This window comes from Micromys minutus, assembly GCF_963924665.1.
Source record: "Micromys minutus genome assembly, chromosome: 17".
Taxonomy (NCBI): domain Eukaryota; kingdom Metazoa; phylum Chordata; class Mammalia; order Rodentia; family Muridae; genus Micromys; species Micromys minutus.
In genome coordinates, this window is record NC_137952.1 from 40,742,222 (window position 1) to 40,759,578 (window position 17,357).

At 40.1% G+C, this 17,357-nt stretch overlaps 1 protein-coding gene across 1 annotated transcript in view; it reads right to left on the reverse strand.

Annotated features, from left to right (window-relative positions):
* Positions 1-6,799: 6,799 nt before the first annotated feature.
* Positions 6,800-17,357, reverse strand: part of HAO1 (hydroxyacid oxidase 1) — a gene marked incomplete at both ends in the record, with an annotated part of 47,373 nt that continues 36,815 nt past the window's right edge. Inside the window, 4 exons of the mRNA XM_080931323.1 lie at positions 6,800-6,870; positions 8,957-9,026; positions 9,135-9,293; positions 13,653-13,744. Of these exons, the coding sequence (XP_080787449.1) occupies positions 6,800-6,870; positions 8,957-9,026; positions 9,135-9,293; positions 13,653-13,744 (392 nt within the window). The remainder of the gene's footprint in view (positions 6,871-8,956; positions 9,027-9,134; positions 9,294-13,652; positions 13,745-17,357) is intronic.

Genomic DNA, 17,357 nt, shown 5'->3' on the forward strand with positions numbered 1-17,357 from the left:
TACTCTTGTAGTTTATATACCTGTGATACGGGAAATAGCTGCTGTGATAAGTCCAAAAGCTACGTTGAAATTATCCTGTGTAATTGCCTGAGGTAGTCATGTAGCAGAATGGATCCATTTTCATTAAACTTAAAAACTGTTTAATTACTTTTCTTCTGTTTCTAACATGGATTTCAGCTTCTAGTTCTCTGCCCTTTATTGATGACCCACTAGCTACATATGCCTACCTAAATTTAAATGAGCTAAAAGCAAACAAAATGAAGTATATAATCATTAATACTTTCCAAGTGTTCAATAAATGCATCTGTTATTCTACCGGGAAGAATAGATATAAAATATTTTCATCACCAAAAACATCTATAGGGCAGCCTGTGATTGGTTTGTTTAGCAAAAGTTTCTAGAAATGTTTGTCATCATGGAACAAGTGCCCAACAGTTTGCAAATAATATTTTTATTGCTGTCGCTATAATGGGTCATAATGTACATTAATAATTAAAATTAGACTTATCCATGTTTCTTCTCATATTTGAACTAAAATTAAAATGGGATAGGCTAAGTTTTGTTATAAACTTAGATTTTGCGACATTTTCAGCATGAAGTCGTAGCTGGAATTTTGAAACCCAAAGCTATAGAAATGGTCTTCTACCTATGAGGCTTTTGAGGTGAGAAGACATTAAGAAGACATTAAGAACACCAGTCTACGTTTCTCTTGATGGAATTAGTCTTTGGAAGAAAAATCTAAATTGTTTGCAAAAAAAAAAAAAATGTGACCCCAGAATCTTACCACTCAAGTGCAGGAGTGTCAAGAAGAATTTTAAACTTGCAGAAGCCCAGAGAATATAGCCATTCTTCTAGTTAACAGTTGTCAGTTGATCCTGGACCTAGGGAAGATGGAAAGTGGCTGGTGCATGCCAGCATTACCAATACAAAGCTATGTGTCCATGCTATAAAAGCATAAAAATTTGCTCACAAAATTGGGAGAAAGGGGAAAAGTGCGTGTGAGATTCTCATTATTTCTTCACAGCAGTAACTCAACCAATGCTGTCTAAAATGTAGTTTTATTTTAGTGTGGTGCCATAAACCAAAGATGACCACTAGCTCCTCAGTTTTCATAATTTAAAGATATCCAGCTCATGTATGTTATCTCCTTTCAAAGAAAAATATTTTCACCTTGAGTCCTTTGTATTTCGTGTCCTCTTCTACTAAACTCAAACTAAAATTAACATTTTACTTTAATATTTGACATGACACCCTGTTGTGGTAAAGACAGCTCTATTTATTTCTACCCATACAGCTGTTATTTTTTAAATATACATAGCAAAATCTGAGATAATACCTCTAACAAAAGTAGGTGATCTTTGTGTATTAAAACAGTTATTTTTATTCTTTACTGTTGCATTGTTTGAATTTTTAAATCATTGTTTTTACCACGAAGTCATCTTCTTCTAAGTAAAGATAAAATGTACATTAGGTCTTTGAAATACTAATAGAGGGTTCCCTGGCACATTGGCCTTGGTCTCCAAGCAGTGAAGGAGATAAGCAAACATAGCATATGATGTAGAGGCCCTTCCTGTATAGGATCCCATTAAGGAGATACCACTGTTAGGAAGAAATACAGACTCCACTTCAAAGTATAACCAATCGGCCCCGGTGATAAATGACAAAACTAAGTAAACCAAGTAGAAAGCTGGGCCACATATAGCCTTTTCCCCAGCCATGTTAAATCAAAGGAAAAGCTGAAATCAGGCATGCTGTTTACAGAGGCTCCACCCCTCATCCCAGCATCTGGGATTCCCCAATTCCTGACTTCTAGAAGGGTCTGGGAAATTTTCAGTTGAACGTTGTCATTATCTAGGTTCAGAAAAGTATCCTTAGAGAAGCGAACAGGAAATTATTTGTTTGAAAAAAAGCATCCTTTTCTTTTCCCTTGGCTGTCTGTGGAGAATCAGACTGAGGAGAGAGGAGCCCTATTGCACAAGTTAGATTTGGAAAGGATGGGAAATTGTATCTTTTAAAAGAGATAAAAGTTTTCCTTCCTACAAACATATAATGATAGGCTGCTGTTACTCGGGTTAACCTATCAGCTAGAATAGTCACCCTGAAGTCTTTCTATAATTACCAAATGACAGTGCAAGCTATAAAAGAGTACAAGGTCAGAGTGTACCCTCCATCTCTATGTAATAGGAAACCTTCATATTCTCATACACAGACTTTGTTTTGTTGCTATGCAACTTACATGCAACACAGTACATGTAAATAAATTATGGATTTTTTTCAGAGAAAGAAAAAAGCCTTTCTTCTTCTCTAAGAACAAGCCACAACTTCCCTTCACGCTATCCCAGTGCACCACAGCCTTTGCAAGCTGTTTCACAAACACCAAGGTTTGGGCCAGATAAACAATCAAATGAATAGCACAGCGAGGGGACAGATGCAGTTTGCAAACCGCACGCTAAGGAGCATCTGTCCCTCTACAGTCAGCCCTACAGGCCTGAGAACTGGGTACCCAAGCCTGGTAGTGAGGAGGAAGTTTATTTCACACCCACACTCTTCCAGAGAGCAGAACATAAGCAAGCTTTAGCAAAGGAGATTCTGGAGATTTCTATTGGAAGTCATCCCAAACTATCCAGGCTCCAGGCATAATTCTGTATCAGGTGGAAGAAGAATTTCAGCCCTGAGAGGAACAATCAGCTATGAGAAGGAGATGTTACAGAGAAGGAGGACTTAGTGATCTTGAACGAGATGGTAGGCTCTATCTACATAGAAAACGACCATCTCTATGTTCAAACTAAATACCCCTTGCTGGAAAAAATATAAACTAATAATGCAAGTTCATTAATGCAAAGGAGAAGCTACTTCCGGGAGTGAAAGAGCAAAAGAGCATGTAAATAACCCAAACACCTACCAATGGAAGAAGAGATCCCTTATACTGTGGCAAAGTCTTACAGTCAATCAGTACATACTACAAATCAATAAATAAAAGTACTGCTGGTAGACTCAGCATGAATGAGTTCCCTATGGAGTGAGCAGAACACCTCAAATCCCCAGGTGTATGCTATACATACAGGTAGCATCACCTAATCTTCAGCTGCTTATACCAGCAGTCCTTGGCCACAAACACCAATGATTTTTACTTCTGAAAGGAAGGGTACTGGGAGGAAGATGAAAACGTTCTACATCAGGATCTACAGGTGACTCTGCGGTTGTATAAAACGTATCCCCACACACATTTGGTTTTTACAGCTTTACACACTCCATGTAGGCATTTGATGCCTCAGTAAAACAGAAGATAAAGGAGGAAGAACCAACTGATAAAGAATGCCTGGAGGAATATGGCCGGTCCCTACAGCTTATACTCAGTGACCTCATGGAACATGAGCACAACAGTCTGCTTTAACACTGTCGAGTTGTTCCGATAGAGGTTGAGGTTTGTAGAACACTGCCCTACTGCACTGGTCTAGGGGAAACAACAGACAGGGAGGCAGCCTAAGGGAACCATCTTTTCTCCCCAAAACCTCAGAGAACAGATGGAGATTAAACAGTATGAATACACGTGTATATACATGTGCCAAAACCTCCAGGGTACAGCATGATTGTGTATGATGTTTGTGTGTTGTATACTTACTTAATAATAAAATTGCTTTTAAAAAATCAGAAACAGAAAAGACAATCAAAATGTAATTGCAGAGCTCCTGGGAAGGGGTGTATAATCTACACATGCCATTCTCTCGCCCCAATCATCCCTGTATCCTGTTTGTTCCCTGATCTGATTCCCCTTTTTAAAAAGAGGGAACAACTATATCTTTTTGGTTTGGGAAAAGTTGGCCAACATGGGGTTTCAGTTATACTCTAAAAACATAAAAGTAAATCTGCATACCATAGTTCTGAGCTTACAAAAATGTATGTGAAATATACACATCTACAGCTATTCACACTGGAATTTGAATAAACCCTCCTTGTGGAGCTTCCCTTCCTGAACTACTATCAACATCCTAGGATGGCATCATCCAACAGCAGAGCCATGATGAATACTATTCACTAATATCAATGGTATTTACTAATCCGTTCGGAATACTTCTTCACTGATTAACTAGCAATGGCATCATGATATGAAATGAATATGCCATTTCCTCCTCACAGGAAAAGATGGAAAGATGAAAGCTAAGTACACCCCCCCCCTATTTTTATCAGAGTAAATGGTTGTGTGTTTTAATCCAACACACTAATTTCAGAAGGGAAATGTCTGTTTACATTGTTATCATTTAGCAATGATCTGAGATTCGGAAGCTGGTGGAGGAGATCACAAGACAATAAATACAGCAATGGAGCAATATAACAACCATCCCTTAGGGTGGCTTAATTCAGCACTCCATGATGTTTGGAAAAAAGTGATTTTGGAAGCCAAGTGTAGCTCCTATTAGGAAAAGCTTTCTTTGGATTGAAACTAACAGCCAGGGTTGTTAACCCCTCAGAGTCCAGAGCTCCACATCCAGAAAGGTTCTCATTGTGTTCAGGGTTTAATGTTCTTTGGCTGCTACTTTTAAAACACTAACAATTTTACCTTTAAAACTGTGTCTCTTTTTCTTGTTTTTATTAATTTATTTAGTTATTCCCTTTACATCCCAATATCAACCTCCCTCTCCTTCAGTCCCCCTCACACAGATCCTCCCCATGTTCCACCCCCACTTCCCCTCTGAGGAGGGGGAGCCCCCATGGCTATCACCCCACCCTGGCACATTAAATCACTGCAGGACTAAGTGCAACCAAGTTAGGGTAAGCCATCACTCCAGTTGTTGGGGGATCTGCACATCTGCTCCATCTGTGCAGGGGACCTCTACGGCAGCATAGGTTCAGCTCTTTGATTGGTGGTTCAGTCTCTGCAAGCCGACAAGGCATTCAGTGAGACAAGTGGAGCATGTAGTGAGTCAAACATGACACACTGTCCCTCCTGATACCCTTCCATGCCTCAGGAATAGGCTCTTGGCTGCTGGCTCAGCCACTCTGCAATTTCCGGGCATAGATACTGTTAAATCCTCAAAGTGAGGAACCCCACGCTCCGTCTTAGGAAAGGCAACACCACAAATCACTTACGAGAAGCGCTCTTGATGCGAACTGCAAGAGGATTTCTATTCCAAGCGCGCTGGGGCCCACGGTCGTACACCATGCAGGGGTAGCAGACTGTGGACCCCGAGTGCAGGATCAGGACAGCTTTTATAGAGTTGACAGGGCCCACGAATCACAAACCAATCATTTTAAATTATCTAAGCCTGCGCTTTCTAGGCCAATCATTGTAAACCTTCTAAGCCCACGCTCTGGGGACCAATCATGTTAAACTATCTAAGCCTGTGCTCCTGGGACCAATCGTGTTAAACTATCTAAGCCCAAGCTCCATGGGCCAATCAGTTCCCTATAGTCTCGGAGGTCTGTATTTGCGTGGTCTCCTGGGTGGGGGGTGACAATGGCACTCAGGATAAGTCATCAGGACAGGGTTTCTATGGTGCAAGCAGTTTGCAGAAGCCAGATAAGCAGTTAAGTCAGCTTATCTCCTGTTAACTTACTAAGCCCTGCTCTAGTATCCAAGGGCCTGTCACACAGTTTCATACAGAAAGCAGGCTCCGGAACAGCAAGGAGTGTGACCTTATATCTACTTACTGGCAGAGAGCAGGGTCTGGAATTTGAGTTATTTAGGGGTTCTTAGGCACAGGGGTTAAGGCTCCTTTAGAGTAAGGTAGCTTGGGGTCCTTGGAGGGGTTAGGCTATATTTTTATCCTTTCAATACAAGAAGAGAAGAGCAAGTTACAGAGAAAAACCACAGTCACTTTATAGAGTCTCCAACGAGTAGAGCCCATGCCCAAGGAAGAATGGTACAGAATAGATGGAATAAAGAAAATAAAGAGAAAACACGAACAGTTAAGATTACTGTGATTTTAAAAAAGGCCTTTCCCCCCTTCCTTTTGAACAAGAATTTCAAAGCTTTATTCACCATAGACCCCACAAAATATATACATGACACTGAATGTGACTATAAATGAAACGTGAGCAAGTCAAAAAAGATTCAATGGGAATGAGGAAGTCAACACTGACTTTCAGATGGGAATGAGGAGACAGAGTTCAAAAATAAAAATAACTCTGCATGGTCCCAGGTAGACTAGACACATCCCTTTCAAATGTGGTGACTACCACAAAACTTTCAGACATATTCAGGCATGTGATATATAGCTAGAAATCTACCTTCAAAGAAATCGGGTGTTAAAAAATGGAAAGTCTCTAGGAAAATCACAAATTACCACCACCCATTTTCATTCTACCGGGTGCTATTTTCTCAACACGGCAAACCCCAACCTCCTGTTTCTCTGGGCATTTCCAGCATTTCAAAGCCCAGCACATGCTGTAAGAGCCACTGTCTTAAGGAAATATAAACAGAAGACAGGTTAATAAACAGTGAGGTCAGTATCTTTCACTTCAGCATGCTACTTCCAATCTCACCAGAGGATATCTTTTGTTCGCCAGCACTTTAGCCTGCCAGGGAATGACGTTGCCCAAACACATTTTCAATGTTTTCTTTTTAACAGTTAATATATTTCCAGGATGCGAGTCCATTTCTTTCTAGAAGGTTCCTAGGACACCCATTGAAAAGTCAAAAGCAATGAAGGAGAAGGGGTGGCTATTTTCTTGGAAAAGAACGACACCCTTTGTATTGAAGTGGGCAGTTACAGTCTGTGGTCACCCTCTGCACAGTGTCTCTTTGTCAAGTAATCCATGTTGGAAAAAAATAATACAGATGGGAAAATATTGTGCACTGTCAGATCTTGGAAACAGCCAAAGGATTTTTCCTCACCAATGTCTTGTCAATGACTTTCACATTCTGGCACCCTGAAAAAAATAATGCGTACATTTAATATGAGATGAATGCAATAATAATCAGGCAGGTAATCGTTTTCCCAAGGAATGTAAAACTTGACAAATGTAAGGTTTATGATTCAAGGTAGGCTTGCCAAATCTTATGTGGCATGAGACCATTTTTATTACCTAAACAGTCCTTAATACAAAATGACTGGCACATATTTTTATTAACACAAAGAGTGTATTCTTTCTGCCACATTTAATAGACAGCCAGAGGCTGAAAGCTCTCGTTTAGGAGATGTCTGCAGCAAATTAAAATGTGTAGTGAGGATTCACAGAATAGCATTCTTCTCCTGAAAGTTCTGACAGGCTGGGGCTCCACAGTAGCAGGGAGACAATCCATCTAGGGAGTTGTAGCTATCAGGGTGATTTGGACTTTGTGGATCATAGAAAACGAATCTCAATTTGCCTTCAATTGGGGAAGCCAGTGATTCGCTCAGAGATTCCCCTCCCCCCAGCATAAGGTCCATTTTTGAGTCAAACTCTAAGAAATCCTCAGTAAACAGAGCACTTACTAATTCTTTTAACAAACATTTACAGTTTGTGTGCCAGGCACCATTTAAACACCGCAAGCCCTACAGTGAGATAAAAGACAGAGAGATCCCTGCCCATGCATTTTATATTTAGAGAGAAAACACAAAATACATAATGTGTGTTGTCTTAAAAATAACTTAAGTAACAGATAACTTATGAAAAGTGATGGATTCTAAAGGAAAGGACTCCAAGAACGCGGACAGAAAGCTGGACTATGGGGAAGGATGAGCAACCACGATGGTCCTTTTGTGAATGCAAAATTTACATGAAAGGTTGGAGGGGTGGAGGAACCTCTTTAGGCAGACATCTGGGGAGCATCAGGGATGAGGGAAGGCCCAGTCAGTACACAGGCTATGATGCAGGAGCTTGTCTGATAGTCAAGGAACTTTAAAGATGCAAAGGAAGCCTCAGTGCTGCAGCAGGGAAGGCAACAATAACAGCCTTGACCGGAAGGGTGATAAGAAATCTTGTGAACTACTCTCAGGACTTTAGCATCTATGCTAAGAAAACCAAGAGTCACTGGTGGGTACTGATCACATGAATAACATGAGCTGAACTGATGTTTTAAATAGTCACCCGCCTTCTGTGATCAAAGGAGACTGAGGGAGGGCAAGTTGACCGAGTTAGAGAGGCAGACCTCCAATGCCCACTGCAAAAGGAATAGACTGATGGTACAGCCAAGTGGTGGTGGAGGATGGCGAAGGGGGTCACACTCAATTGCGTTGTAATGAGCAACCCCTCTGGATGGTAAGATGTGAAAGACAAGACAAGTCAATCAAACTTTTGGCATGAGTGAACTGGGAATGAAAGGCTACAGGTAGAAGACGTGTAATAAGAAAATTGGAGACTTGGTCTTAAAAGGGCTGAGTCTGACTTCACACTTAGTTATATGGCAGAACTGACTGGCTAGTTGGCTCTTCCTACTCACATGTTAAGAAGTGAGTAAAAGAATGGTGATATACTTACCTCTAAAGTGCTCCTCACCAAGGCATCCCTGGTGAGATGGCTGAAGTTGAAGGCTAAGTAACTACCATAAACCTGTGCACACTGTAACATCCCCAGTCTGAGTTCTGTGCCTCCAAGCCATAAGTATAAAACCACCTTCAGATTCAGTGTCCCAAACAATTCTGTTTTCTTCTCCCTCAAATCTCTGCTCTAGGGAACCTGGCTTAAAGCTCCCAGAAAACAAGAAATTGGTAAATAAAAGTCACAATCTGCCATGGTTTGAGTCTGGAGTGTTCGGCACAGGTTCGTATGCTCAATGCCTGTTGTTCAGTGCTGGTGCCATGTTGGAGTCTCTGGAATCTTTTGAAGGAGGAAACTAGTCAGTGGAAGCCGGCACTAAAGCCAGGCTTTCCAAGGGTATAACTTAGCCCCTAATTCAGTTTCTACCATGAGCTTCACAAAGCCTTCACTGTGGTGATGGCCTGAAACTATGAGCTCAGATAATTGCTTCTTCTGGTAAATTTTGTCCATCAGTTATTGTTACTGAGACACAAATGTAAGGAGTGCCAACCCTTACCACTCAGAGCCATGGCCAGCCGGAATTCTTCCTTCAGTATCTCGAGGACATCTTGAACTCCTCTCTCCCCCTAAACAAGTAAAAGGTATTAAAGTATTGAGTAAGTTAGTTGGGTTCTGTGTATTTATTTCACCATTAAACAGCTTTATTTTATTTATTTCTTTTCCTGTCCAATTACCTGGAAAGCCAAGCCCCAGATGATAGGTCTCCCCACAAAAACAGCTTTGGCTCCCAGGGCCAGAGCTTTCAGAACATCGGTGCCTCTCCTTACTCCTCCATCCAGGAAGACTTCTACCTGCCCTCCCACGGCCTCAACAATCTCTGGCAGGGCATCAATCTAGGGGGAGGAGAAGGACAATGTTACTGCGGAAAAACTGCACATTCTCACTTCTAATGACTTCAAACCCGCCCAGTGAAAGCTTGGAGGACAAAAAAGAGAGAGGTTTAAAAGAGGTATGTTTAAAGTTGGTGGTGGACTCATTTCTCCAGGAAGAACACATACAAATGCTAGGAACTACAAACTCGCATGAATTTGGAATCGACTAGCTTCTATGTTTTCAATGTTCAGAGTGAATTTTTCTGTTTCTGAAATTTAAATGCAAATATTGTGTCTAAAAATGATAAACGTAATTCTAAAGCCCTTACATACTTCCTTCTTATAAAAGTAAATGAAGTGTCTTACTGGAATATATTATTCTGAATGTTATCGCCTAGAAAACAATGATTTAAAATGCATATTAGATATTGTATGCAATGCTATATAAAGCCTGAAAGCATAGCTCATCTCTGATTTTCTCTCCTAACACGCTTTCCATCCAGATAAGTATTAGGTAACTGTGAAAGCACGTTAGTCCCTCTTATAGGAATATGACTGTGTGAGCCCTGAAGATCCCTGTCTTAGTTATCACTTGGCAATGGGCTTAGATTATCATAGAAAAATATAAGAACCTCACAAGGCTGTGGCAGTTGCTATATTGTCCTAATACCCCCAGACTTCTCTAAATGCGTTGCCTTTCTAGAAATCAATATAGTTTTCTGCCTTGAAAATAGTGTACTTACTCACTCCTTGACACTGGTTGGCTATATGACCCACTTTGGCCAATCACATGTGTGCAGAGAAGGTAGAGGAGGCCATTTCTGGGCACAGACCCTAAGCTATGCTGGTATTTCTGCTTAGGTTTCTGCCATTTGTCAGGAGATAGTAGTCCCCGAGGACTGGTTTCCATAAAGCTTGGGCCCCAGGGAAGGTACTCTGGAGGCAAAGCTGTATAAGCCTCATTCAGCTGACTTACATCCCAGCCAGCAGCCTAGTCCCAAGCCTGAATCAGAAGACCCAAGTAGCAGAATGATTCAAGGGAACAATTGTCAGATTAAATCACTGGAATTATTTTTTCCCTACAGCCATAGTAGTAGGTGATACAACCAGCTCATTTGATGTAGGTGAAAATTTGTAGAAATTATCCACATTTGTCCCAAAAAACATTTAGGTCCAAAATGAAGTTCGGACTCCATTTACCTATGCTATGAAAGCCACCACACTCTTAAACTGCACTTTTTCCAGAAATAATTGTGCTGAAATCACTCAAAGGCTTTCCTCCTTCTCTCCTAGAAGTTTAGTGGCTCAACTTAAATAGAGTTTTATGTAAAAGGCTGAAAACTAAACACAGCTACAATTTGGAGGAAGTGGAGGCAACCCTTGGCAAGTGGCCCCTAAAAGTTTGGCAGGTAGTGTAATTTTCCCCTTTCCCTTTTGGCTTCCATGCCTTGCCAAACATGCTTCGGATCCATTTACATACATCCCCTTACCTATACATAGTCCTCCCTTTTACATTCGGGCGAGTTACATCAACATATAAATGCTACAATTTCCAAGCCATGATGCAAGCCGTAATTAAGCATATTTCCCCATTTGAAACCAGAACCAAAGAAAAATATTAGCTAGCTTGGGTTCAATACACATTTTCAAAGTTACACAAATCAAGTCTGTTTAGGTTATTTCCAGTGCCTAACCTGGCCTAAAAGAACACTAATAAGGATACTTAAGGTACGAATCCTGGGATATAAAACAGAGCCTGCATTTGTGTCTCTGTGACTATGGACAGCTATGCCTCATCCAACACTGAGCGATTCTAACTTCGCTCTCTTTCCAGAGTGGCGCTTTCGCTGGGCACCTACTACATAAAGTCAAGTGATCCTGGCAGACTGAATAAATAAACTGAGCAGACAAGCCCTCAAAGTACGGCCCTGTTTACGCGTCCTTTGTGCCTTTCCTTTAACATCCTCTCAGCATCCATTGTTACTCTCTTGAAGATGGGCACATAAATGACCCAACCAAAGAAGCTAATGGATCAGTTAGAGCAGAGGTGACCAGGGTTCCCAGCTGCTGTGGTAAACCCTCAGACTCTTTCTGGGACCACACTCCACACCTCACCAGGGGTTCCACCCACCACAGTCAGAGAATCACCACTTCCGAAAGCCCCAAAATGGCTCTGATGAGTTCTGCCCCTCCCTAATTCATAGCAATGCTATGCACCTGAAGCATCCTTAGGAGAAGCATGGTGGGGTTCAGAATTAGGCTTAGCGGTCCCCAATGGAACAAGAGAGATTTTTAACAATGTGTTACTTCCGTATATAGACCGCAAGAACTGGATGACACTTTAGGAACCCTGCCCCTTCACGAAACAAATATAAGACAGTGGGATTATCCTACCCCAGATGATTTACTGTACCATCAACCGACTGTGCACCAAGGACTTAGCCAAGACCAGAACCCAGAACCTCACAATTCTCAGGCCCAAAAGCAAACTTTTAAAACGGGTACATAAACAAATGGGAGTTATTTTAGCCAGTAAGTTCAGATTTATTTATATACCGCAAAAGCCAATTAATATATCAGGTGCCTCTCAAGAACGGCACATAAGAAGCAAGCTTTTATATTTTATTTTGAATTTTTGTGACACTCCATGCTACTGATTCAACTGAGGGGCTCCTTTAGGCTAAGCAAGCATTTTAGCATTGAGCACCATGCCTAGCCCAAGGGACCCCCTTTTAAAAGAAAAAAAAAAAAAAAACACCTCTTGTGTGGTACAGAACATGCCTAAGGACCCAATTTGAGAGTTAGAAATCTAACAGCACAAACACTTATTCAGTGCAAGTGTTTGGCAGATGAGAGATTTACAGTGGAAAAGAACATTATATCTAAGTCTCAAGTACTTTGGGTCTCACTGGCATCAAAATGAAATGCAAATCTGAAAACAAAATTTTACAAAGAAAATGTTCTAAGGACTCAAACAAGCCAGAGAACAATGTGCCAAGATGGCCAGAAGTTAAATTCCTAATCCATAAATTCAAACAACAAGTCTTTCTCCATATGAGGGGATGCTATGGAGTAGAGAAATACAGAGCTGTATGGTCCAGACACATTCTTTATAGAACCAGCGCAATACCAGGAGAAGTTCAGGCGTGAGAGTCTGAATGACTTGCTGCTCTGTCTCTCGTATATGATGGAGACAAGAAAACAACTCAAACCCAAGCTGCCTATTTCAAAAGTCCTTCTGTGATAGCATACTGTGCCTGTGCCCTGGCTTATGATGTAACCAAGTCTCCGGCACAGTAAGACCTTCTATGCAGCTAATGTAGAGGTTTATACCATAGCCTCGTTTTAAGCCTTTGACTGCTCACCTCAAAACCCATACACCCACCAAAGGGTGAAAACACCATTTGCCATAGACAGAGTGTTTTCATACATTTCCTTCATCATCAGGGGTGAAAGTATGAGGCAAAACATAGTCAAGTATATCCTCCCATGCACACAGCCAGCAAAAGGTCTGGTTATTGTTTCCTAAACAGTCTCTGAGACCACAACTCAAAAAGCCCTTTTAGATAAGTTTCCATATGTCCTAATCCAGAAGGAAAGAAAGCATACCATTTAGATATTTTCCCCTTAAAATCAAGTTAGGTTTTATTTCAGAAGATTTACAGTTTACTTTTAGAGAACAAACCTAATTTGGCCCGCACACTAAGTCTATGTCTTTATACTAGTGAGGCATAAACCTGGGCAAACACTTGGAGCTGTGACCAGCTTCTGCACTCTGCTTTAAGGTGGGGGGGATGTCACTTTCACCTATGGGCAACATCTACCATCCCCAAAAACACTATATCTGTGGGACCAAGGGGCTCACAACCTCCAGCTTTATGATCTTAAGTCTTGGGCAGCTAATCCCATTGTGTACAGACATGGATTACCGAACTCTTCAGTGCTTTGGCAATACTGTGTGAGTACCCTATGCGTACCAGTCTTTCCTGTTGGCTTCTGCTCTAACCCAAGTGGTCTGCAGACTTCGACACTTTGTTTTCTCTAGATTCATGTCTGAATCTTCTCTCTCCTTCTTCAGCTCATATACCACCTAAAGGTACCTGTGCTCGAAAGAATAGTTCCTTGCTTAACAATTAACAAGGCCTTCATTCGTAAGTTTATAGATAGACATTTGGCTAGTTAAAAATACATGTATTTGCTAATTTAGGTAATTCTGTACCACTGAAAATCTGAGATCTCTCATAGCATCACAAATGTTATCATAAATGACCACACATACACACACACACACACACACACACACACACACACACACAGTAAATATGCATAGAGCCCTGATTTGAAAAAGAGACATGTGGGTAAATCCCAGTGGAAACTCACAGTAGCTGGCACCCCGTCCAGTTGTCGCGCCCCATGATTCGACACCAAGATCCCATCCACACCATGTTTAACGGCTTCCCTGGCATCATCACCTGAAAAGAACAAAACACCATCCCATGGACACAGCCACTGGACAAAAGGCTTGGACTTTGAATCTCCAGCATTTCGATGAAGAGAGGAGGATCTCACTCCCACCTGCTCTGCTCAGTACGTTCAGCATTAGAACACACCCAATGATTACATGGAGAATCCTAGTAAAGGCTTCTTCATACAAAATTAAGAATTAGAGCAATTTAATTATATGATAAAATTTGTGAGTAGATAGCAAATTATCATTAATAAAGAATTTGTCTTTGGAAAGACATATTCCTGCTAAATTTATTTATTATACAATGTTCTATTAGTTCTTTGAGGCTGCCGCACAATGTGTTTTGGTCTCCTTATTCATCTCCTTCCTCTAACTACTCCCAAATCCTTCCTCACCTCCTTGCCTGCCAACATCTTCACTTCTGTTTCCCTCCCCACCCTCTCTATATATCAGGTCATTTGTATTGGCGGACGAAATTCTGGGCATGAGCCCTGCTCTGGGGTATAGTCAATATATCAAGTATCACATCATTAAATAAAACTTACCTTACCTGTTAGTGATATATTTTAAGATTACTTGTTTGTTTTTGTGTGCGTGCGTGTGTGCATGTGTGTATGTGTGTGTGTGTGTGTGTGTGCACTTGTACCACATCAATAAGGTAGCCCAATGAAGTCAGAAGAGAGTGCTGTTGACTCCCCTGGAAGTAGAGTTACTAGGCTTGTACTCAAGTCCACTCTAAGAACAGTAAGCACTGAGCCATCTCTCCATCCCATAGTGCTATTTTAATTAATAAAATCTTATCAGTTTTTCATTGAGCAGAACTATTACACTACAATAAGGAAAATAAAATAGTATGTGATGAGCAGTATAGAAAAAGCCAGCAGTGAAAAAATCTACTTCAAACAGTATTTCATACACTGATGTTTTAATTTTAGTAACTATTTTAGTATGTTTATTAGATAGATATTTTGCTCAGTGAAATATACTATAAATGGTATTAAAATTATAAGATAATTTATAAGTTATGATTCAAGTATATTTATTTCTTAAGATATAGTTTTTAAATAGGTTAAAATTTTAGACTTTTAAGATGATTGTTAAATTTTCCTTAAACTACTACTTTTAGGATGCTCCTATTTTGTTAGCTCTTAAATATAATATTAGATAAAACCAGTTTGATGTTGTCTTGAAAATCAGACTTTGAAGAGCTCAGCAGGTAGATACAGAAAATGCACCAATCTATCAATCTAGTAATGGAAATCAAAGGAACATTTAATTAAGAACAATTACAAAAGATGCACAACAATTTGTAATTCTGACTGTTTTAATTTTTTGTGCTATACCACTTTTTAGTATATGTCATGGAATATTAAAATTGAACTCTTTTAAAAATGATAGTACTAGTATTCTTTTTAAATTATGGGTATATATTGATGTTTCACCAACATGTTATAGTCTGAGTACCTCTGTCCTCCCCAAATTCTTTTGAAACCTTAGTGTGGTGCTTTGAGTACAGTTGGCCCAGGAAGTGGCACTATTAGGGTATGTAGCCTTATTGGATTAGGTGTAGCTTTGTTGAAGAAAGTTTGTCACTCTAGGGGTGCCTTAAGGATTCTCCCCCAACAGCGTGGGAGCCAGTCTTCTCCTGTCTGCCTTTGGATCAAGATGTAGAACTCTCAGCTCCTCCAGTTCCACATCCTCTGCCTGGATGCTGCCATGCTCCCACCTGGATGATGATGGACTGAACCTCTGAACCTGTAATCCAGCCCCAATTAAATGTTGTCCTTTATAAGAGTTACCTTAGTTATGGTGTTTCCACACAGCAATGGAAACTAAGACTTGTAGTGTCTGGTATGGTAGTATTTCCAGATGGAATCTCTGATAGGTAATTAGGATCGGACATATTCATGAAAGTGAAACACAGTAACAAGATTAGTTTCTCTTACTTCATCTTCTTGAGGGAGGTTTCAAGGAGAGGGCACAGAGAAAGGGATGGGGATATGAGTAAGATTGTGGTGCATAATGTGAAATTCCCAAAAAATCAGCTAAAAGGAAAGAGAGAGAGACAGAGACAGATACAGAGAGACAGAGAGTGTTTTCCCTTATAAGAAAAAAGACTCTGCCTTCTTATCTCTTTGAAGAAAGGGATGAAGTAAGCTTTCACTAGAAACCATCTATGCTGAGCATTGGAACCATAAGAAAATGTCCTATTATATAGTATTTTGTTGAGCCCAAGACTATTATCACTGTGATTAATATTATTACTAGTGGCTATCTGAAACTCCAACTTAAGAATGGCTACAACCAAGAGAATCATCCTTCCCAAAGTCAAAATTAAGAAAAAAAAAAAAAAAAAAAAAAAAAAAACAAAACAAAACAAGCCATGTAACAGTAACAAGGAGTCAACCCTAAAAGAACGTGTATGTGAGGAACATTAAATTGATCCAGCAAATCATATTTATAAAGTGCATCTGTCTGTCTGTGTGTGTGTGTGTGTGTGTGTGTGTGTGTGTGTGTGTGTGTGATATCTGTGTGTTGGCTAGTTTTCTGTCACCGTGAAAAAGCTAGCTTTGTTCAAAAATAAAGAACCTCAATTTAAAAAATCACCTACACCAAACAGGCATGTAGCCAAGCCTCTAAGGAATCTTCCTGATTGATGAATGATATGGGAGGTCCCAGTCCTTTTGTGGGTCATCAACATTGTGCCATTCCGAAGAAACTATGAGTTTGAAAAAAATTATCACAGGATATTTGAAGAGATCAAAATAAGGAAAAAATACGCAAATATGGTGTGTGTGCGCGCGCGTGTGTGTGTGTGTGTGTGTGTGTGTGTGTGTGTGTGTGTGTGTGTAAAATAAAAAAAGAATTAATTTTCTATCCTGTGGCTTCTAAAAGAATAAAATAAAATTAGCAAGTAAAAGTGCTGATTGACAGCCCCAAAGACATTTTATAAAGAAAAATGGTCTGTTTTCTTTTCATATGAGTGACTGGTTAGACTTATTCCTTTGATGAACTTAAGAGTTCTAACCATTTGACATTGCTGGATTAATCCTCTCAACATAACTGGTGTATTATTTACTATGGCAGATTATTGGCACTGATGAAAACTATCAATCTTTTGGATAGAAAAAGGAAAAAACTTCGTCTGTTCATAATTTAATTTCTTTAGCCACATTGTTTTTATTTTTTACAAAGAAGTTTGTTAAATATGTGGAGGAAAGAAGATTTCAAGATATCTTACAACACCATCCATTTCCACTTTGCTTTTTTGTTGTTATTGTTTTGTTTTATTGGTTTTTGTTTTTATTTATTTGTTGTGTTGCTGTTGTTACTGTTTGTTTTGTAGTTGTTTCTCTCTGGCCTTACTGCCTACCTTCATTCTCCTGTTTCCTCTGCCCTAAATCTCTCATAAACAGAAGGATGTAAGCTCTCGTTTGGTTTATGGTTTTGTCTGTCATGTGCTCATGAATAGCTGCCCAAAACAGTTCCGTGAGAAACAAACTGGCAGCCCCTGACTGGTCCCTTTGTTTGCTTCCCTAGATGAGCTCTAACACACTCAAGGTTGGGCAATTGTTGTCCCACAAAACCTTACAAACTTCTCCCTTTGTTTGATAAAA